The following is a 24,876-nucleotide window of genomic DNA, read 5'->3' as shown; positions in this document are numbered from 1 at the left end:
CGCCTTTTACGGCAAGCATGCATGGGTTGCTGACGACTTTTTGTAACCGAGATCTTCACGATGTTGCTTGAGTGAGAAACGCGAGGCCGAGACTACACTATATGGAAGTCATTAGGGTTTTCAGAGTTGGATCTGTAAGAAAAAACAAGAATTCAGCATTTGGCTTTTGAGGTGATCTGACAATTTTCTCTCCAGTCAAAACCAATATGGTCAGCTGTGGAGATTCCGGGTTAGAATACGTCCCAAACAACCTATGTTTGTGTTACAGAGAGACTGAATGGATCGGTTGGTAGGGCTTGGTGACTTGGTTTATTGGGTGCCTGGCTTAATCGTGACTCAGGGACGGTGGGGTGGCCCCGTGGATACAGTGTCGTTCGCAAGGCCCGGGTTTGAGTCCCAACATGGATACAATGTGTGAAGCCTATATCTGGTGTCCCCCGTTGTGAAATTAGTGGAATATTGATAAATGCGGCGTAAAACCATAACTCACTCACTAGTCGTGAATCGATTATAAAGATGCCACCTTGGAGTACTGAGTAATGAGGGTGCCAATCAACCCCCCCCCCCCCCCCCCTTCCTTATTCCCGAGTACCATCTAATTGTTCACTCAGAGTCTCATTGCTTAACCATGAATCCCAGTACTACTTAATATCTCTAAAGCAGAAAGAAAAAGGTGCGATGTTGGGTGAAATTACTGAATGAATATCGAAAACAACATAATACATAAGGAATTAATTACCAATATCATTATTTTTTTTAAAAGGTTGAATGTGCATTCCAAATGTCATTTTTTTATTTGCGTCCCACGTGCAACGCTGCCGAGTCCCGAATAAACTCTAAATAGACCCACGTACCCAAAGCGGGTTGGCAATTTAATTAACTCGTTCCAGATGTTTTAGTTTTGCAACGTATTGTGGATTGCTTTAGTTCAAACCACAATATTAATGAATTCTGTCAATTATACGTTTAACACAAATACATAATTTTAAAAACAAAATTTTAATCAAGTTTAAAGTATTTAAAATCCGCTTCCTTTACGCCGTAAACATCCATGTCACGACTATATCCGAAAAGTAAAAAGTCATTTTCAAACATTGCCTTCAGCTGTTCTAAATCACCAGGGTCAAGGTCGCTAAAAGCTTCCATCAGAGCCTCTTTTCTATTGGTTGACTTCCAACTTCCGCTTCCGGAACGATTCCATGCTTCGACTGCCATCTTGTGAAATTCGTTAAACGTAACAGAATTCGATTGGTCCTTCTTCACAGGAAACGTTTCTGATTTATGCAAAATACCTCGCATCTGCCACCGTCGCCAGAGTCGAAGTAGAGCCTCATGAAATGTCATGCATTTGAGTATCCTTTCTTTTCTCATGCCGAAAACATTATACGTGTTTCGTTCCAGCTGCTGAAGATCTGTCCCGGTTTCGATTCCAGACAGGTTGACCTGTTCCTTCAGTTGGGAGACGGCGTTAACAATACGGACCACGTCTTCTCGGAACGTCTCGACGTGGCCGATAAAATCGTAGCGCGTATCACAAAACGAACAGTGCCTACTTACCGGCACAAAATGACTGTCAAATTTCACTCCTTTGCTGTCCATTATGATCAGGTAACGAACAAGTTCCGGAAATGTGACGTCATGGCCACATCTTAGACTGTCTGCAGATGGATTTTGTCGGACTGTTTGCACAATGTTTTTTCCAACCAAATTCCAATAAAATGGGTTTGGTCCGAACAGTTTGTCGACGTATGCTGATAAAAGTCTGGAAAAGGGGTTCCTGACAAACACTATCTTGTTCGTTGTTCTATACTGTGCTATCTGGTTGCTCGGTAGGCTTGAGAGATAGGTCAGCCAGTTTTTGTCAAACGCGGAATGGAAACTGTCCGTTTTTCCTGCTAAAACGCTCAGAACCGATCGCCAAAACATAGAACCAACTTTCGGAATTTCACATAATGAGATGTTGCTCTTTACATTTACGATCAGTTGTTCAGTGTAGTTTAAAAGGGGTTGAAGTCCAGACCGGAGGTTGATGCGGAGTTTGCAGGCGCGTTCAAGACGCTGACGCCGTTCCTCGAACCGATGTGCAGGAGGCGGATGATCGTGATTGGTCTGGAATATATAAACATCATGGCACTGAATGGTTCCGTGTCTAAATCGTATCCCATGGAACGTTTGGCTGTTTGTGTGTTGTTTTACGCCGCACTCAGCAATATTCCAGCTATATGACGGCGGTCTGTAAATAATCGAGTCTTGGAATGGACGCTGAGACCTAATGAGGATCAAGCTCTGTAATCAGCTATCCCATCTTTTCCATGGCTTATTTCAAAATATACCACCTTTGTCCGCATTACACGTACTTTATACCCGGGCTTAAAAACACATCTGTGACGTCATTGTATTGTTTAAACGCTCCAGTATTTTTCAGGAATGTAGTGTTGTTTGTTAACTATACATTATCTTGAACCAATATTTCAATTAATTTTCACTTGGAATTGACGGAACTATTTTTTGAATATTTCGACAAGTGAATGATTTCAAAATTTGTCGGAAAACATGTGTCGCCAGTGGGGTTCGAACCCGCATCGTTTGATTTGTGGTCATGTGATTGTCGACCTCAGCTACGGCGACACATGACGATATGATATTGAATAAATATTTAATATTTTCATAATTTTGCATAATGCATAAAAGCCCTAAAATAATATGCAATGTTCATATTCATAGTAATTAGATCAACCTTCAGGTAAACATATATATATATCCTTGCTCTGGGCTCGATATTTCCTATAATACAATGTGCAAGCGATTGATAAAATACTCGTCTGGGACCTCAAGAAATTATGAAGAGCCGTGTACCATGCATTGTAAATATCAGCTCGCGCCGGAGCTTGGTGCACGTGCAGGAACATATTCCTCGTGCATCACGCAAGGGCGACCCACGCAGTGTATATATAGTCTAGAAAAAAGTTCTCGTTTATTTTTCAAATATTTTCCACAAGAAAAAATATTTTGTTAAAGTGTAAAAGTAGGGATGAGTTTTAAGTTGGGGAATATCCTTGTAACTCTCCATTCCTTCAAAATAATGGGTCTCTGCTCGATTATTTTAAGGAATGGGGAGTAACTCGGACATTCCCCTCAACTCAAATCATGCATCAAGTGCCGTGTGTAGATAAAGATATACTTACTCTTTTCAAAGGCTTCATTCCTTGTGCATGAAGTGAATCTGAAAATATACGTAATCAAGCTACAACATACAAACTCGGACTTTATCTGAAATTACCATTAACGTGTCCCCATGCGTGTGTTTGCTTACGCCACACTCAGCTGTTTGACGGTGGCTTGTTGATAATCGACCAGACAATCCAGTGACGAGCAACGTTCCATGATTCCGGAGCAATCAACCAACTGACCAAGTCTGACCCCCCTATTTAGCCGCCTGGTGTGACTAACGTAGGCTGTCTGGGGACCTGTTACCCGCAGTACCCACGGGGTGTCTCCATGTAATGCTGACACCAGCACATAGTGTCGAGTGAGTGGGTTGGATTTAACGCCGCTTTGAATAGTAACGATACCATCACACCAAAGTGGTTCTATCCCGTTCTAAAACAAATACTAGAAAGGGCTGTGATCACAGTAGAACGCGTAGTTTGGCGTAAAAGACGATGCTAGTTCGTTCATAAGCAGTCCTCAATACGTCTATCTCGTTCTTAGCCAGTCTGCAGTCCGTTTGTAGCCAGTTCAGAATACGTCCAAGCCAGTTCTAACTAATTCTTCACCCGACCAACTCGTTCGCACTACGTCCTCATCTCGTCCCTAGTGTGTGTGTATTCGCGTCCTGGCCCGTCCGGGGCGGTCGGGTAGCCCAGTGGTTAAAGCGTTCGCTCGCCACGCCGAAGACCCAGGTTCGATTTCCGACATGGGAACAATGTGTGAAGCCCATTTCTGGTGTCCCCCGCCGTGATATTGCTGGAATATTGCTAAAAGCGGCGTAAAACCATACTTACTCACTCACTCACTCCTGGCCCGTCCTGGCCCGACTCCTATGGATACCGAGCGTGTTGTAGCCAGTCTTCATTCAAGTTCAGGGCTCCGAGGTGTACACATCATGCCTCCAAAGAGAAGTCGATTCATAAAGACACCTTCTTACGTGTCCCCTTCTTTCTTCCTCTACCATCGCATTGTACTCTTCTTCTGCTTCCGGGGACACGGGTGGCCCAGTCGTCTTAGGCGCCGCGATTCGCTGTGCAGAGTTTCGTCCCTTGGGCACGCCAGAAACCTATGATTGTGGGTTCGAATCCCGGTTCGCCCCAATTATGTTTCTAGGTTTGTCAGCACCATACCCGTGCTCGTGGGTTTCGCCGAAGTGGTAAACGTCTGAGACCTGCATCACTTCGGGCTTTCCATCCACATTAAGCTGACACGCCGTGATATAACTGGAATACTGTTAAAAGCGGCGTTAAACCCAACTCACTCACTCACTCTTCTGCTTCCAGCATAAATTGGTTAAAACCAACATTCAACAGTTAATGTATGCAAAGTTATCCATGGTCCTGGTCACAAATCTTGAAGATCTTCTCGTCAGGAAACGATGTGCACTGCCCGAAATCTCCAGCCCATCCGTTGAACCTGAGACCCTAGCGGTATTTATACCCTAGCTTGTCCTATCGTACTTCACACGGGGTGGTTGCAGTAAGAACTGCGTGAGAACCACACAAACGTACTCAAAACTGGGAGAACGTAACGAGAACCTACTGGGAACTTTCAGAACCATGTAGAGACGTGTTGCCAACTGCTTCACAACTTTATATTTGGTTTAAAAAGTATTTGTTGGAATAAAGATTGACTAAGAACGTAATGCGGTCAAATTGGGTCTGTCACCGAACGGGATGAACGACCCCGGTCGGTGTGCACACGTACTGAAATTCATGTCCGACCACGTCGTAACACGTCACTAGTAGGTTCGAAGTACGGCAATTCCTTTCGTAATACGTCAATATGACTAATTGCAGAACGGGATGGACGGGATAAAATTTTGAGCAGACTTAAAGTTCCAGAGCACCCTCCACGTCCGAGCCCGTCCATGAAGTTCGTAAAAAGACTGTCAATAGTTGCTACTACGTCCACTATGTTCATACACAGTTGGAGCCCGTTCGACAACATTTTCACGAACGTATTAAGAACTAGTTTGGTGTGATGGGGGTATAACGTATCTCGGCGTGTCAGCTCCATGTTGGAAAAAAGTCAAAAGAGTCTAAGACGTTCATCAATTTGGTGAAACCCACAAGCGCGGATATGGCGCTGATCAATCAAGGATCACAATCATGTGTTCTTTTGTTTGTTTGTTTGTTTGTTGTTTAACGTCGCACTCAGCAATACTCCAACTATATGACGGTGGTCTGTAAATAATCGAGTCTGGACCAGAAAATCTAGTGATTGACATCATGAGCAGCGATCCACACGATTGGGATACGATGATATGCATCAACCAAGTCTGACCACCCGACTGTTGCCTCTTACAACAAGCATAGTCGCCTGTTACGACGTAAATTGTAATAAAAAGGTAAATTGTAATAACAATGTAAATTGTAATAAAATTTGACGTAAATTGTAATACGCAAATTGTAATATAAAATGACGTAAATTGTGATAATCTCAACTTGCGGTAAAATGTAAAAACTTTTTACGTAAATTGTAATAACCTTATAAGTTTAGTGTCAAAGGCGTTAAGTGACTAGAACCTATCCTTGTCAGGGTTGGTACAGGGTTTATCGTACAATCGTCATTAAAGTATGGGTGTGGGGGAGGATTGAGGTCGTTATCGTACATCGTTGTATAATTATATGTATATATAAACGCATTGGAATTTCATTTCTATGGTTGGCCAGGAGAGGACTAATTACTAGAATGAACTTAGTTTTCTTATTTATTTGAGAAATACTCTGTGTGTTTTGTACTTAATTGTAACATATCCTATTGACGATTTTCATCATAATTATAACGTAACAAACTTACACAAATATATTGATGTGTTAATGTGGAAAGTCTGACTTTTACTGACTGAAGCAAATTTATTTATTTTGCAACTGTATATTTGTACATATTTTATGCGGGTAGGGGTTTACTAAGTTGCAAGAACTTGTCCCCAATACAATTCTCATTTTGCTCTGTGAATAAAATATGTTTAAACTAAACTAAACTAGCAAATGGATGACATGTCATTCTGCAGTAGTCTGTGTGCAAGCTGATTTATACATGTTCATGTACATAATATCAATTTATTATTATTCAAGTTTCAATTTTGTTAACGTTGCTCGGAGGATGTAGAGCAAATAATGACAATGTCCTGGGCGATGTACATGTAGGTATGTGAACCCGCAAGGACTAACTTTATCAATTATTTTACGTGCAGCTTGTGTCTGTCTGTTAGAATGATACTCTAGCAACTGTACACATCGAAATTTATGACTGAAAGATCCATCCTCGGGTTACAAATGATGGATTACATTAGGTACGTCTATTCGACAAATAGGTTAATTGATTTATCATCCAATAGTAGCTCAGCTAGGAGTCCATTGCAATAACATTGAGTTACGAGTTACCGAAGAGAGCTCTGGTAACCGGCACCTGAAATTATGTCGATTTGCATTGAACGTTTACTTAATTTGATAAGGAGCACATAACGAGACAATTCAATCGTATTTATACCTTATATTTTGACGAAGAATTCAAATACAACAAATGAGTGACAGATCTCCTGTGCAATGTCAAAGGAAAAAAAACAGTCGTCAGCAAATGCAGCATAGATTTCCCATGCATGGGGAAGGAGAATACTTAATACATAACATTATATACTATGTTTTTTTTAATATCAAAAGAGGGGCGTGGATATTCTTTACCTATACTATTAGATATTGTGTATTCTCGATCTCTGTCAACTTCTCACAGATAAAGAAATAATAAGAAAGAAGTGAGCAAAGCTTACATAACCCCGCTATCCCCGCTGGTCAACAACAAATAGAAAATAGTTTCTTAATTAATGAAATAATACATATTTCTAACTGATTTTAACTTCAATGTTTTAAAAAGATTGAGTTCCAGTGACAACTGACACACTCACCCCCCCTACATGTGTGGAAACAATTTTGGAAAATATATTAGCCATACAAAACCAGTCATCAAAATTTCTTAATTCCATCATGTTTCCATGAAAACAGCAAAAGAGAAAACTTTCAGAATCTTATAAAAGATATAAAAAAAAACGATCATAGTGGTTAATGTAGCAAGTTTGCTGAAGCTAGGATACATAATATTGTAAACATGGAAATTTATGTTTCTCCATGATTCCAAGAAAACGGCAAAAATAAAAAAAAATCAGAATCTTTAAACTAGCAAAAGGCACAAGTGCTCATTGTGGTAAATGTGTGTAGCAAGCTTTATAAAGCTAGGATGCATAGTTAAAAAGATATGGGCTGTACAAAACACCCACCAAAGTTTAAGTTTCTTAATGTGTCCATGGAAACGGCAAAAATTAAAAAGTTCAGAATCTTCGAACGAGCAAAGGGCTCAAGTGCTCATTGTGGTAAATGTGTGAAGCTAGGATGCATGGTTAAAAAGTTATGGGCCGTACAAAAGCTCGGACGGAAGGACGGACGGAAGGAACGCTATATACTCCCGACTTACTTCGTAAACGGGGGCATAATAATTAATAAATGCAAACCATGTTAACTTATGCAATATTTGGAGCAATGTATGATTAACATATGGATCATTAATATAACATAAAATATTTCCTTTCATAGGAAGAAGTATATTTAATGAAATAAATGAATAAATGTAACTGTCTGGATTCCTTTCATATTTCATGAAGAACTAACAACAACTTACTGACAACTTTTGCTGCGATAATAACTCCTTGCCCCAACAACAAAAACAGAATCCATCATGATAACGGCACGAAATCATAATTCAAAGCATACACAAATAATATCCGGTATCTTCGGGCATGTCTTGTTGAGTTTCAAAGAGCATCAGAATGTATAATAAATTTGGCGCAATCAATTATTGCTGAAATATATCTGTTTTGATCAAAATTGAAAGGATGGAAAATCTATAATGAAAAGGGTTTTGTTACTAACGTAAATATTCTCTTTGACCTTTTATACGAAGAGTATTCTAAGATCATTAAACTCGGCAATCGTTGGTGGATTGCGCCAAGCAACCTTCATACCAAATTTGGTACCTCAGGTATAATGCGGTACATAATTCTCGAAACAGATAATTACGTTTTTCATAAGTTATCACTAATTTGTGATACACTCACTCAAAAAAGAAACGCAACCCCAGTCTGAAAATGTGAGAAGACCCCAAGAAGAAAAATATTGATTGTAAATACAATTTTTCTGATATGCACTTATACCATGTACACTGTTTATTAACGTAAGCGCCCAAACACACCAGTTTTCGTGCACAAGGGCATTTTATTGTTACTTTTATCATAGTGAGCAAACTGCCAAAAGCCTCATGCCACGTATCTATAGAAGAGGAAACGAACGTTTTGCCCCGAACTGTGTTCGACAGGTCGACAGATATGGAGGAGGGAGCGCCATGGTGTGGGGAACCATGTCTTACAACCAAAGATCAGACTTGGTGATCATTCGTGGCAATTTGACAGCCCAGCGCTATATCAATGATGTCTTACAGCCTCATCTTCTGCAGATTATCGACCAACAGAGGGAGCTCTATCAACACGACAACGCCCGGCCGCACACTGCTTATGCAACAGTGAATTTTCTCCAGAATTCTAACGTCAACGTGTTACCATGGCCCTCCCGATCAACAGCCATCAACCCAATCGTACATCTTTGGGATTATCTGGACCTACAAGTATGTGCACGTACACAGCCGCCGCAGACGTTGGATGCACTAGCCGTTGCACTGCAGGAGGGGTGGAGAGCAATCCCTCAGGAAAGAATCCAGCGTCTAATCCGTTCTGTTCCTAGGAGGCGTAATGCTGTGATCGCAGCTCGTGGCGCTCATACGAGGTACTGAGAAAGGCGCCCCCTTGCGTCAAGTCAATCTTAGTGAGAGAACTGTCGAAGTCTCGACTTAAACTTGCATAACTGTACTGCCACCATGCCAAATTTCATATTGTTGTCTTCAATGATAAATGTGTTATAATAACTTGAATATTGAGATAAACATCTTGAGAATATAGGGATTGCGTTTCTTTTTTGAGAGAGTGTATATATACGGACAAAAATTACCTCAGAGGATAATCTTCTCTGGGGGTTTAAAAGGATTAAAATAATTCCATCTAACATCAAGCACTGTAATAAAATATTGAAATTATAGCATACCTTCTTAACATTCCAATGAAAAGAATAGTGACTAACTAAGAAACCAAATTATATTTATTTCCGATACTATGCCCTCATCAGTATGCACACACACACACACACACACACACACACACACACACACACACACACACACACACACACACACACACACACACATACAAACACATACACACATAGGTATGTATGTGTGTGTTTGTGTGTGTTTATGTATGTATGTATGTATATATTTATGTATGTTTGTATGTATGTATGTATGCCAGTAAATACACACATAGGTATGTATGTGTGTGTTTATGTATGTATGTATGTATGTATGTATGTATGTATGTATGTATGTATGCCAGTAAATACACACATAGGTATGTATGTGTGTGTTTATGTATGTATGTATGTATGTATGTATGTATGTATGTATGTATGCCAGTAAATACGACCTCTATATGTCATTGGTATCAGATCTATGACTGCACTTATACACATAGTTCCAAGTGAAAGATGAGTGACACTACTTTGTGAGAGGTCCCACAAAAATGCTGATATGAGCAATTAAAGGTTATACAAAATGTAACAAATGAACAAAGTAAGATATTTTAAAAGATAAAATAGAAACACAAACCTGTAGATATACGAATTAGAATGTAGCAAATACATTAGATGAACGTATATTCTTCGTAGATAATACGTTTTTCATTTTTTATCATTAATTAGAGACGGACAATAACCCCCTGAAAGCATAACCTCCTCTGGGGGTTTAAGAGGATTAAAGTCATTCCAACAAACAACAAGCACTGTAATGAAATTACAACATACTTTGTTAAAATTCTGATGAAAAGACTAGTAACTATCTAAGAAACCAAATCATACTGTTGCTGCGATACTTGGGCCTCATCAGCATAGACACACAAACACAAACATACACAAACACACACGCACACACACACACGCACGCACGCACGCACGCACGCACGCACACACACACACACACACACACACACATACCCATACAAAAACAACCCCACACAAACACTATGACGTAGATGGTAGTATCTTCTACGTAGATGATAGCATGCCACAAACATCACATCACTTCCAATAAACGTTTTTGACGATGTTGACACCACCCTTCAATGACGATTGTACGATAAAGCCTATACCAACCATCCCTAACTTAACAGTTTTGTACGTTTGTCATCATACACAGTATTTCTCGAATTGTACATGTGAAACGCAAGCTCAACTGACAAAGATCATTTCTAGTCAATTGGCGTCTTGGACAATACGGTTGTAAGGTTATTACAATTTACGTAAGAATTTATTACATTTTACCGCAAGTAGAGATTATTACAATTTACGTCAATTTTTATTACAATTTGCGTATTACAATTTACGTCAAATATTATTACAATTTACGTTGTTATTACAATTTACGTCAAAACTATTACAAATTGCTGCAAGTATTACAATTTACCTTTGTATTACAATTTACGTCGTAACATCGCCTTTTAGAGTGAGTGAGTGAGTTGGATTTAACGCCGCTTTTAACAGTATTCCAGTTATATCACGGCGTGTCAGTTAATTGTGGGAGGAAAGCCCGAAGTGATGCAGGTCTGACGTTTAACACTTCGGTGAAACCCACGAGCACGGGTATTGTGCTGACAAACCTAGAAACATGATCGGAGCGAATCGGGATTCGAACCCACAATCATAGGTTTCTGGCGTGCCTAAGGGACGCAACTCTGCACAGCGAATCGCGGCGCCTTAGACGACTGGGCCACCCGTGGCCCCTAGTTGCCATTTAGAGCAAGCATGGGCTGTTGAAGGTCTAATCTAACCCGGGTCTTCACGGGTAGGATCAAAATCGGGGCGAATCGGGATTCGAACCCACGATTCAAGATTCCCTAAGGGGGCCATATGGAAGGCTTGTCTGGAGGTTTTTGTACGTAACTGCGCTGGGAGTATGAATATCGACGAATAGGTTCCCTGTTTAAGGCTCCGGACCACGGAGGGATTCAGGGTTCACATATAGTTCGAGTATAAAGGATCGGGTGGTCAGGCTCGTTGATGGTTGATTGTATGTATTTGTGGAAATCGATGCTCATGATGTCAATCACTTGTTGTCTGGTCCAGATTATTTACAAACCGCCGTTATATGGCTGGAATACTGCTGAGTGCGGCGTAAAACAACAAGCAAGGCTCCCAGGTATTTCTACTAACACTCCATGGTGTAAACCTCAGTCAGTTCATTAGTGAGATTGGACGGTCAACTATGACAGAACGCCCCTTGAAAACGTAATGTGTGATTTTTCTTTTGTAAAGTGTTCGCAGTTCAGGTGAAACGTTTGGAATATTGGACTTTCTTGTCTTCTCTCGTCGCAAATTTCTGATACGGCGTTAAGCAGCATTCACTCACTCACCCTCTCACCTGTATTCTCCTGGGGATACATGACTGTGATGAAGATGATTACAGCAACAGCCAGGACAACAGCCCGTCGGAGGCGTCTGAAAGCACGCGGCCGGGTGCACAGCCATCGGACTAGGAGCACAAACACGGTAATTAGGGAGCGGACACACAGTATGGAAGACTCTGAAAGATGCTCTCGTGATATCGGCCTTGGAAACAAGCTGCATATGCGAGAAGGCGAAATCGTGTGAACGAGAGATTTTGGCCAAAAGGAGAAAGTGACCTTTACAGTATTCCATAGTTACAGAAATTCCCGTTTGACAGAAAAGGTCCCCAGCACTGCATGCTTATCGTAGGAGTCGACTGTTAATGTGATAAAAGTGTATCCCATCGTACCCAGACGCGGATTATTGCTAAAAATAGCAGCCACTGGCGTGCTTTGACGAGTGAATGAGTAAGTATGGTTTTACACCGCTTTTAGCAATATTTCAGCAATATTACGGCGAGGGACCCCAGAAATGGGCTTCACACATTGTACACATGTGGGGAATCGAACCCGGTTCTTCGGCGTGACGAGGGAACGCCTTAACCACTAGGCTACCCGACCGCCCCCGTACCTTGAAGAACGTATGGTGGCGGTGAAATTGCTGTAATAATTCTGCCTGCGGCGTGGGACAACATTCATTCACCTCATAAATAGGTGAGTCAGTATTGTTTTACGCCGCGGATCATGGTGCATGTACACGAGAAATCGAACCCAGACTGCTGCATGACAAGCCAACGCTTTACCCACCATGCTACCCCACCGTCGCCTTCATGTAGCTGGATTTGACGGAATCATGTTACACTGGCGTCAACAATAGCGTCAAAGTTATCATCCTAATTCATCAATACACTGAATGCCCGCCTGTCTGTACAGCTCGTTCCGTTTCAACCAGCCTCTCGCACAGCCTGTATCTTTGTACCACCGATCATAGAGGTACATGGTGTATATTTACAGTCAAACGGATCTCGCGCGTTTGAAAACACCAGTCAGCGTTATTTATATGACCAAATAACTAACAAATAAATACTAAATCCTACACAAGACACTCTAAGGTGACGTCTTCACAAGTCCGAATAATTTTCATGCAACAGCGAATGTACTGTGTACATGAATTAGAATATGTCATCACTGGTACTACGTATCGACAATTGTCAAATAACTGCTCAGAAAGTTATTAAAGAAAAAGGTAAAAAATACACATTTCTTACCCAAAACCATGTTTACGACATCAAGGAAACGAAGGTGCCTGATCCAAGATGGCGACGGCAATTAAATATGTTTGTCAATACCTGAGTCGATAGCCTCGTATACACGTATACGCTCGTACACTGTGATGTGGACTGAAGACTCGACCGTATGAGCCGTTACCTGCGAGATTACACAAATACCTGAGTTATAACAGGTCTCGACTGTTATGCAACTAGGCGACATTAAAATTTTCGACTTCAAGTCCAAGTAACTATTTCTGTTGTTGACACATGAAATCTACAAAAGCCAAGAGCAAGTTTACGACATGTCGATAGTCGACACAGCTGGCTGCAGGGTGATTGGTGAGGCGGGATTGACTGTTCGACTCTCCGTCTCTCGTGCACACTCGCAAGCTAACGGTACAGCTGATTGTAGGTTTGGTATTGTTCTTCAATACATCGCAGTAATGTATTTGTCTGTGGGCTATATCCATTGTATATAGAACACATGTGTGTGATTTGGTTGGTTTGTTGTTTGTTGCTTGCCGCCTCAGCAATATTGCAGCTATATGACGGCGGTCTGTAAATACTCGAGTCTGGACCAGACAATCCAGTGATCCACGCAACTTGGATCGATGACATGCATCAACCAAGTCAGCGAGCCTGACCACCCAATGCTGTTAGTAGCCTCTTAGGACAATCATATTCACCTTTTACGGCAAGCAACCTTTTCCGAGCTGACCATTCCTTGTTTTAGCCCCTTAACGCCGAGCGCCAGACAGGGTAACAACAAGTACCATCTTTTAACGTCTTTTGGTATGACTTGGCCGGGGGTCGAACCCCAGACCTTCCGCTCTCCGGGCGGACGCTCTACCACAAGACCACGGAGGCAGCCTCCCAGTGAAAGAGGGTGAGCGTTTTTGTAGCGCAAGCCCACCACGGCACACACGCTCGTTTGGTGATTATTTACAACATTAGGCACTGAGAGACAAATGGGATATAACATAATTATAGTGTTATATCCTATATAACATAATTATAGTCACCCAATAGCTGTGTCGAACAGACTGTGCAGTGAAAAGCGACATACATACAATTGCAATTTGATATAGCTAAATCCGCACGGCGATGGAAAATCGTTTCTAGGCAACATATTGCCAATTGAACGTCCAATAGTTCTTACAAAAGCCGTTGGGCCCAGGGTCACCTGCAACACATGCTTGTGTTGACTCATGGATCGGTTGATCAGGTCCGGCGACTGGGTTGATTGTGTGGCATCGTAGGATCGTTGCTCGCAATATCAATCATTAGATTGTTACAACGTTAACGAATATACCCATGTCACAGTCTAGTGACCCACAGGAGTCCGTATCTAAAAATAGACGCCCTCATGCATATTCATGACCATCTCCACAAGCGAGCCTGAAGGGCGATGAATATGCATGAGGGCGTCTATTTTTAGATACGGACTCCTGTGAGTGACCTCTCTGCTCCCCGGCTTTATTTCCGACACCGCTCGGCAAAGTCCGGCTGTCGTCATTGAACATTGTCATTACATTCTGTGTTAGCGGGAATTCGTGGCCCGACTATTTCATTCTCTTGTGATTTAATGATACTCTCGTGCCATATATTGGCTCGATGTATGTTATCTACCTTATCACTACCTTATTCTTGTTTTGAAAAGACCGCCTCCGTGGTCTAGTGGTAGAGCGTCCGCCCGGAGAGCGTAAGGTTTGGGGTTCGATCCTCGGCCGCGTCATACCAAAAGACGTTGAAAGATGATACTTGTTGTTACCCTGTCTGGCGCTCGGCATTAAGGGGCTAAAACAAGGACTGGTCGGCTCGGAGTCAGTATTCTGTGTCTGAGCGGGGTATTCATGTTAAACTCCGACATGGTATCTCAGTGGACAATGAATCGGCACACACATGCAAGTCGCTATATAAGTGCAATAATCGTGGACGCAAGGGGCGGTCGGGTAGTCTAGTGGTTAAAGCGTTCGCTCGTCACGCCGAAGACCCGGGTTCGATTCCCGACGTGGGTACAATGTGTGAAGCCCATTTCTGGTGTCCCCCGCCGTGATATTGCTGGAATATTGCTAAAAGCGGCGTAAAACCATATTCACTCACTCACTCACTTGGACGCGATGTTAAACCCAATTTCACCTCACCACCTTGTATTGAAAATGTTTTCGTATGATTTTCAAGCACTAGTGGAACTATATGGACACTCAAATATTTCTCATGTATTTAAGATTATATTTGCCTCATCAATAATTGTACATAGCTTGATGTAATTCTTTAATGATACCGGGGGAGAGCTTATGTTCACTTCATTTAGATACTCACATCTTCAGTATGGATATAGTAGTTTGTTTTCTATTCGTGTTAACCCCATACTTAGATACACACGTTGGGTAAGCGCCTCAGACTATTGTATTTACCCGGCTGTCCAGGAGAGTTTGAGAGTTTGAGAGTATGATTTATTCAGTGGTTTATGGTCCTTGCTTCACTTGTACGCACGCACGCACGCACGCACGCACACACACACGTTACAATAAACGTGACGCCACGTTAAAGTTAAAAAGTACACTGGAAAACCGTTTCCATTTACTGTGCGAAAGACATGCAAAAAGAGTGGTTTCACAGTAAATTATTAAAATAATGTAGTTAAAAAAGCTGCAATATCAAATTACACGTACATGCACATAAAGGGTCAAAGTAAAATGGTTTACAACAGCAACCATATTTAAAAACGTTCTTGAATTATTTTTAGATACGTTAGTGGCCTCTAACTCCAGATAAACTGTGTATTTGAGTAAAATATGCACAATAAATTCCCACACCCATCAATATTGAGTTGTTTGCGTACAAACATGGCTGCCAAGTCGGCCATATTTGAAATCTGTTCTTACGATGAAAAACGCGTCACGTGATAACAACTACATTTGAACCTTCTGTAGATGTGAGGTGAGTTTGAATATGTGTGCATTACCAGTGGGACATTAAACATGAACGGGAATACTCTTTATTTCTTCATATATTCTATAATTACACTGCATATGAAACAATAACACTAATATACATGTAATATCAGAACGTAAAAAATACAATTAAAAATCAGACTATGTACCTGTCCTACGCATATTGGCAGGCCTTCACAGATCTGCACCTTGACATACGCATATTGTCATGCATTCACAGCTTTGCACCTTGACTTTCGCATATTGGCACGCATTCACAGCTTTGCACTTTGACATACGCATATTGGCATGAATTCACAACTATGCACATTGACATACGCATATTGGCATGCATTTACAACTATGCACCTTTACATACGCATATGTGCATACATTCACAGCTTTGCACCTTGACAAGGGCATATGTTCATACATTCACAACTATGCACCTTGACATACACATATTGGCATTCATTCACAGCTTTGCACCCTGACATACGCAGTTGTGCATACATTCACAGCTTTGCACCTTGACAAGGGCATATGTGCATACATTCACAACTATGAACCTTGACATACGCATAGGGGCATACATTCACAGCTTTGCACCCTGACATACGCAGTTGTGCATACATTCGCAGCTTTGCATCTTGACATACGCATAGTGGCATGCATTCACAGCTTTGCATCTTGACATACGCAGTTGTGCATACATTCGCAGCTTTGCATCTTGACATACGCATAGTGGCATACATTCACAGCTTTGCACCTTGACAAGGGCATGTGTGCATACATTCACAACTATGAACCTTGACATACGCATAGTGGCATACATTCACAGCTTTGCACCCTGACATACGCAGTTGTGCATACATTCGCAGCTTTGCATCTTGACATACGCATAGTGGCATGCATTCACAGCTTTGCACCCTGACATACGCATAGTGGCATGCATTCGTAGCTTTGCATCTTGACATACGCATAGTGGCATGCATTCACAGCTTTGCATCTTGACATACGCATAGTGGCATGCATTCGCAGCTTTGCATCTTGACATACGCATAGTGGCATACATTCACAGCTTTGCATCTTGACATACGCATAGTGGCATGCATTCACAGCTTTGCATCTTGACATACGCATAGTGGCATACATTCACAGCTTTGCATCTTGACATACGCATAGTGGCCTGCATTCGTAGCTTTGGATCTTGACATACGCATAGTGGCATGCATTCACAACTTTGCATCTTGACATACGCATAGTGGCATGCATTCGCAGCTTTGCATCTTGACATACGCATAGTGGCATACATTCACAGCTTTGCATCTTGACATACGCATAGTGGCATACATTCACAGCTTTGCATCTTGACATACGCATAGTGGCATACATTCGCAGCTTTGCATCTTGACATACGCATAGTGGCATGCATTCGCAGCTTTGCATCTTGACATACGCATAGGGGCATGCATTCACAGCTTTGCATCTTGACATACGCATAGTGGCATACATTCGCAGCTTTGCATCTTGACATACGCATAGTGGCATGCATTCGCAGCTTTGCATCTTGACATACGCATAGTGGCATACATTCACAGCTTTGAATCTTGACATACGCATAGTGGCATACATTCACAGCTTTGCATCTTGACATACGCATAGTGGCATGCATTCACAGCTTTGCATCTTGACATTCGCCTAGTGGCATAAATTCACAGCTTTGCATCTTGACATACGCATAGTGGCATACATTCACAGCTTTGCATCTTGACCTACGCATAGTGGCATGCATTCACAGCTTTGCATCTTGACATACGCATCGTGGCATGCATTCGCAGCTTTGCACCTTGACATACGCATATTGGCATGCATTCGCAGCTTTGCACCTTGACATACGCATTTTGGCATGCATTCACATCTTTGCACCTTGACCTACGCATATTGTCATGCATTCACAGCTTTGCACATTGACATACACATATGTGCATGTATTCACATCTTTGCACCTTGACATACGCATGTTGTCATGCATTCACAGCTTTGCACATTGACATACGCATTATGGCACGCATTCACAGCTTTGCACCTTGACATACGCATGTTGGCATGCATTCACAGCTTTGCACCTTGGCATACGCATATTGGCATGCATTCACAACTATGCACATTGACATGCATTCACAGCTTTGCACCTTGACATACGCATGTTGGCATGCATTCACATCTTTGCACCTTGACATACGCATATTGGCATGCATTCACATCTTTGCACATTGACATACGCATATTGAAATACTGGCACCCTACGCATATTGAAATACTGGCATACAGACAATTGTTTACACATACAACCCTCGCCTTCAGAGCAGCCGCATATCCGGATTCATGATTTTTTTTCAAAAATACCTCTCACATCAAAGAATCTAAAATCAGACTCTGATTGTTCAAAACTACCAAACACACTTTCAGGCATAGCTTCGTATCCAAACATTTCAAACTGAGGCTCAAACATACTTTTAAGTTTCAATTTCGTTTGAAGAGTCAAAGTGCTGTAGGCCTCTCGTAGCGCCGCTTTCTTTGCCTTTGACAACGTCTTGGGATCTGATGACGCCCGCGCCATGACAGCATATGCATGAAGCCGTTCCGAGGTCAGGTCCCTGTCGTCATCACGGAACGGAAACTCAAACTTGGTTTCAAGAAACCCTCTGATCTTCCATCGTCTCCAAGTCAGCTTTAGGGCCTCTCGTAACGAGACCCCACAGTCTAAGATACCCTTTAATCTACTTGTAAAAATATTGTAAGAATTTCTGTACATCATTTCCTCGATGCCATGGAAACCCTCTTTCCGGATGACGTCACTGGTTCGGTTGTGTTTCAGCGCTCCGATCCGTTTACTCACGAACATCATATCCTCAAGAAACGTTTCCATTTTCCCAATGTAATCATACTTCATTCGACAAAACGCACATCTATGGTGGATGGGTTTGAAATGATTGTTAATGCTCTGTTTACTTTCATATTGATATAAAATATACTCCACAAATTCAGCGAAAGTTGCATCTATCCCGCACTGAATATTCGGACGCTTCTGCCCTTTGAACCGGATATCCTGTATGATATGTCTGCCCATGATGCGCATATAGTCCGGATTGGTCGAGAAGATCTTATCAACGTATCCAGATAGGAGTCTTGAGTATGGGTTTCTGACAAACGCTATTTTCAAAGTTGCGCCATATTCTTCCTCCGACAGTTTCCACGTTGCGACACTTGGCTGGATATTACCGACTGTTGATTGTTCAAATGCATTGAAATAGCGACCCCAAAACATGGAGCCAACCTTTTCAACAAAACACATTGTGACATTATGTTGAATGTAGGTCTTCCGTCCATCTTGTTTGACGTTTGTTGGCATGGCAACACCATGAAGGAAAGACCCTGCCTTTGCGCATGCCCAGTCATATATCTTCCTTCTGCCAGCAAACCGTCGTTCCAGAGCGTTCATCACTTCTGGTTCCAAGCCGTCCGTGCTGTAATGTATAGCTTCATGGTCCTGCAAGTAACAAATGGTTACAAAAAGGCTTTCCTTTCCAAATTGGTTGAATTCAAGACTACAGTCAATCAGAACTAACCAGACAATGTTATTCTACCATTCTTCGGAAAAGTATATAGTGAGTGAGTATTGTTTTACACCCCTTTTAGCAACATTCCAGCAATATTGGTGCTTCACACATTGTACCCATGTGAGGAATCGAACCCGGGTCTTCGGTGTGACGGGCGAACGCGTTAACCAATAGATTACCCCCCACCCCACCCCACCCCACCCCACCCCACCCCACACACCTCCATAAAAGTATAGAACGTTAACTGTAGAAAATTAAAAAAACACACTAGATTTTCCCACGAAAAAGTAAAAGTAAAACAGCGGTGAGACTGGTAGATACGTTAATACTCCACGAGAGCAGAGATTGTGCAATAGTTGCAACCAAAGATATGTCGAGAATGAATATCATTTTTTATTAATTTGTAACGCTTATGATGAACTTCGTCTTCAGTATTTACCACAGAAGTATTTTGTACATCCTACTCTTGCTAAATTCAATATGGTTATGGCGGTAAACAATGAAACTGTCATTAGAAATGTTGCAACTTTTATATACCATGCTATGAATGTTAGACTCCAAACACTAAGCCTATAAATGTTAATGATGGACCAAATATTGTACCATGGGCCGCTGGCCTACACATGTACATGAATAAAGAATTGAAACAGCGGTGAAAATATGAATGGTGCCCTGTGCACTACCGGTAGCACCCGACACTCGCACAACTTGCACTAAAAAAGTGTGTGATTGTAATCTGGCAAGGCGACCAAGGCGACAGCTGGCATCAGACTGGACATAGGATGGTTTCAAACAAGTGTCATATGACTCATATCACTGGCGGATCCAGATAGGGGTAGAAGGGGTTCGCATCCCCTATTTTCAGACCCATTACGTGTTACATTCGCTCTCGGCCAGGTCACTTCGTGGTATAAGTATTATGTGCACGTCTCATTTGGGCAAACCCTGGATCCGCCCCTGCATATGAATATACACGAGCCTGAGACACCTCTCGCCCACGGTCTCAACCCGCCCCAAACGATCTGTCCGATGTTAAAGGTATTATTTGGGCGAACGGGAATGCCATATTATTTTATTATTTGCTTGTATTGGTTGGTTGCATATGATTATGTCGGATAAACGAAATTAAGTTGTATCAGCGTTCGTGATCGAAAATCGGACAACTTCACGATAGATAACGATACAAACACGTTGTAATTGAAAAATGAATTATTCATATTGTTATGTTACATTGCTGAATATGTTTACTAATCATACAAACTCAAAACTACGGTTAGGGCTGTATGACTGATTCAAAATATTATAAAAAGCATAGTCTGGAATGGAAGTCGACAGTTTGAAACTACTGCCGCAAAGCTCAAGAAAACTGCTTTCTTAGTGGCTAATGTCGACTTCCTGTTAGTCATTTCATTGGTCGGTCAAAGTTCGCGAAAGGTCGTTCTGATGTGACCTGTAATGGGATGTCCTCAGGGTATAATTATTTGATATCAGTATTCTTTCCACGTGCTTGTGGCGGGCGCCACCGATGGGGCGGGATATTCTCACTTTTCGTTAATACCTGGTATTTTTTCATAACAATTCATAACCACATGCTTTTGATTTTGTCGGAATCGTACAGCGGCCTCTGCTTTTGGCAGAGATTACTTTTGATTATGGAAAGGGCTTTTTGTGCATTTATTTAAACGAGAATGGCCATCTCCCTTCTCACGTTCCCAGGCATGGGAACTGTGTATTTGTGAGTAAATGTACCTTTAGTAATTGACGGATGTCCCTGTGAATAACATGGGCCCACCGGGCCTTGTAATCTGAAGATGAAAACAAAATGAAAAGTAAAAAAATATTGTTAAAAACAAACATTATTTTCGGGACCAACTCATGCCAATCCGGTTACGGAAAGATTCGAGTGGTGATTGGTTGGTTCCACTATGATTGGTCAGATCCAGTATGATTGGTCAGTTCCAGTATGATTGGCCAGTACCATTATGATTGGCCAGTTCCAGTATGGATGGTCAGTTCCAGTATGATTGGTCAGTCCAGTATGATTTGTCAGTCCCAGTATGATTGGTCAGTCCCAGTATGATTGGTCAGTTCCAGTATGAATGGTCAGTTTCAGTATGATTGGTCAGTCCCAGTATGATTGGTCAGTTCCAGTATGATTGATCAGTTCAAGTATGGATGGTCAGTCCCAGTATGATTGGTCAATCCCAGTATGATTGTCCAGTCCCAGTATGATTGGTCAGTTACCGTATGATTGGTCAGTTCCAGTATGGATGGTCAGTTCCAGTATGGATGGTCAGTTCAAGTATGATAGGTCAGTTGCAGTATGAGTTCGTCAGGAGTGGAATGATCCCGGTAGAGCTCGATTTAAACTGAAAAGGCGCCTTGGTGAAATGAGAGATTCAGACCTGCTTCATTTAGGGATTTGCACAACAGAAAGACCTGGCCAGAAGGGACATGATATGGTTCAGGGACTGTAAGACCAACCTTCTTTTCTATACCTTCTTGTCGTTTCCGCCTTTGGACGTTTTAAAGGGGTTCCGGTTTACTAAGTGTAACACTATAACAAAACTGCATCTTACTCATTTTGTGATGAGTCAACACAATTAACACGGCTAATGCAAACTCGCTGATTAATATCTAGCACTTGTGACTAACTGATGCAAACAAAATGCACCCATCCCTTTTTCCAAAAGGCTCTGTCCGCGCTTGTATGAGGTTTAAGGTTACTTCTTACTTGTTGTCATGGCGACGTAGACTACAGTCATGGAGGAGATGAAGCAGAGGAAGATGATGAGTTGGGAAAGACGCTGTAACCTCTGACCTCGTCTCATTCTGTAGGGACATCGAAGGGCATCAATACATGAATTAAATTTTAAAGGAAAGTAACTGTACATGTTTGTTTGTTGTTTAACGCCGCACTCAGCAATATTCCAACTATTGACGGCGATCTGGCAATAATAGAGTCTGGACCAGACAATCCAGTGATTGACACGACGAGCATCGATCTACGCAATTTGGATACGATGTATGACAAATTGTGTTAATTTGCAAAAGGTTGTGATAAAAGTAAATGAAACATCAAAATATTGAAAAAAAGACACCATGTCCCGTATGGGCCACCGTACAATCCGCCTCTGACGCACGAACTAGTGTTAGAAAGTATAACTGTTAAATACAAATACCTTTAACAAACAACAGATGTAGTGGTCCCCCACAATGAATACATACGTACGAGTATATGTTTCCGCGTGGGCTGACCAACTCGAAGATTTCATTACTTCCTGGAAACATGCTTCTTAACGTAGATACTGTTTCTATGGTTTTATTTGTTTGTTGTTTAACGCCCCACACTCGATCTTCGCAATTGGGATACGATGACATGCATCAACCAAGTCAGCGAGCCTGACCACCTGATCCTGTTAGTAGCCTCTTAGGACAAGCATATTCACCTTTTACGGCAAGCATGGGTTCTACCCCGGATCTTCACAGGTCAGCGGGAGATGTATTGACAACTGAAAAATAATAATTATTGAGAATATGCTTGTCGACTAACGTGATTGGGTGGTCAGGCTCGCTGACTTGGTTGATGCATGTCACCGTATCCCAAGTGTGTGGATCAATGCTCATGATGTCAATCACTGGATTGTCTGGTCCAGACTCGATTATTTACAGACCGCCTTCATATTGCTTGAATATTGCTGAGTGCGGCGTTAAATAACAAACAAACAAACAACCCTAAACCCCGCCCCTTTCACAGAACAGTGGTTACCATGCCCCCTCATATTCGTCCATCGTTCGTTTACGAAAACCGGTATGGTTTGGCTGAGGCAGTTCTTCCAGTTCCACGACTAGTTTTCGTTTCGATCTGAAATCCTTTCTCAAATTTAGATGAGTGAGTGAGTGTGGTTTTACGCCGCTTTTAGCAATATTCCAGCAATATCACGGCGGGGGACACCAGAAATGGGCTCCACACATTGTACCCCTGTCGGGAATTAAACCCGGATCTTCGGCGTAACGAGCGAACGCTTTAACCACTAGGCTACCCGCCCGCCTCAAAATTTAGATGATATGAATTACTTATAAATTACTTATATGCATATCAATCGAGGAAGATATGAATATAGTGATGAAAATAATATTTCATGATTAGCAGCCAATCGGAGATGTAGATTTACGCTTTAAAACATAAAACACAGAGCACTGTGACATTGTTTGGAACGGGTCGATCAGTGGAGAACAGTTGATGATAAACGATGAAGGTAGGATGACATTCCCCCAGCTGCCTCCTGCAGCCAGAGACTGATGTGGGACAGACCCGTGAAGATCCGGGGTAGAATAGGTCTTCAGCAACCCATGCTTGCCGTAAAAGGCGACTATGCTTGTCGTAAGAGGCGACTAACGGGATCAGGTGGTCAGCCTCGCTGACTTAGTTGATGCATGTCATCGTATCCCAATTGCGTCAATCACTTGATTGTCTGGTCCAGACTCGATTATTTACAGTCCGACGTCACATAGCTGGAATATTGCCGAGTGCGGCGTTATACAACAAACAAACAAATAAATAAATCTGACGGGTCGACCAGTAGAGAACAGTTGATTATAAACAATGAAGGAATGATTAAATACCCCCAGCCGTCACCTGGACCGGAGAGTGATATACACGTAGCTGTGTTTGAGACGTTCTTAACAGAAACATAGATTCACAATGATCAAACAAAAAACATAATGATCAAACCACCAAATTTCCATGTTGTCATTAGTTCCAGTACAGCCTGTTTATACCTACATTCATATGATGCAGACTCCCACAACACTATCTTGAATACAGCTGATGAACATCCCAAGAGATGCCTGCTTGATTTCACGTTTCTCTAACACACCCATTCTTACTTACCTGGCGGGAACAGGACACCCTAGTGTATACATGAAGGTGGCCATCCGGGGCTTCAGGCTGGGGATCAATGACCTGAAGCTGTTGCCGACTAAAGCTGATATCGAATCCTGGTACACATGCCCTATTAGGTGCCTTTTTGACGTGTGGCTGGTGATTTATTAACCGAATCAGCTAGAGGGACAAAGGTGTTTGATTAGGTGTCACCTAATTTAGTTTGTGGATTTCTTGTAAAAATATCTTGTGGATCATATTTCTGCGCTTTCTTAACACAATGACCGGTGGCATGAAATATGAAAAAAGAAACAGAAATAAAAGAAGCTTGTTTAGTTCATTTGTTTGAATGACGAGTCAAAGAGTTACTTCCCTTCCGTATGGACATCTTGTAATATCTACACTGAAATGGTTA

General features: G+C 41.9%; 2 protein-coding genes across 5 annotated transcripts; both read right to left on the bottom strand.

Moving 5' to 3' along the window:
• Positions 1-999: 999 nt before the first annotated feature.
• Positions 1,000-13,364, bottom strand: LOC124116485 (carbohydrate sulfotransferase 8-like). The gene is made up of 4 exons (XM_046477834.2): positions 13,015-13,364; positions 11,782-11,892; positions 3,186-3,223; positions 1,000-2,109 (listed from the first exon to the last, which is right to left on the bottom strand). The coding sequence occupies exons 1-4, from the start codon at positions 13,022-13,024 to the stop codon at positions 1,000-1,002; spliced, it is 1,269 nt and encodes a 422-aa protein (XP_046333790.2). The 5' UTR covers positions 13,025-13,364.
• Positions 13,365-16,012: 2,648 nt separating this feature from the next.
• Positions 16,013-24,745, bottom strand: LOC124116473. 4 transcript variants are annotated; one of them, XR_007218191.1, is made up of 4 exons: positions 22,311-22,515; positions 21,326-21,381; positions 18,229-19,506; positions 16,013-18,188 (listed from the first exon to the last, which is right to left on the bottom strand). XR_007218191.1 is itself a non-coding variant. In XM_046477819.2 (4 exons), the coding sequence occupies exons 1-4, from the start codon at positions 24,512-24,514 to the stop codon at positions 18,340-18,342; spliced, it is 1,365 nt and encodes a 454-aa protein (XP_046333775.2). In that variant the 5' UTR covers positions 24,515-24,745; the 3' UTR covers positions 16,013-18,339. The 4 variants fall into 4 exon arrangements, 3 of the variants coding, with proteins under 3 accessions (XP_046333775.2, XP_046333776.2, XP_048238906.1); XM_046477819.2 differs by adding an exon at positions 24,471-24,745 and having other exon boundaries at positions 16,013-19,506; positions 22,311-22,408; XM_046477820.2 differs by adding an exon at positions 24,363-24,450 and having other exon boundaries at positions 16,013-19,506; positions 22,311-22,408.
• Positions 24,746-24,876: the final 131 nt, after the last annotated feature.

Source organism: Haliotis rufescens, unplaced genomic scaffold, assembly GCF_023055435.1.
Source record: "Haliotis rufescens isolate VD_foot unplaced genomic scaffold, xgHalRufe1.0.p SCAF_42, whole genome shotgun sequence".
NCBI lineage: Eukaryota > Metazoa > Mollusca > Gastropoda > Lepetellida > Haliotidae > Haliotis > Haliotis rufescens.
Note: the sequence above shows the minus strand (reverse complement) of the source record. Positions and strands in the feature narration are given on the sequence as shown.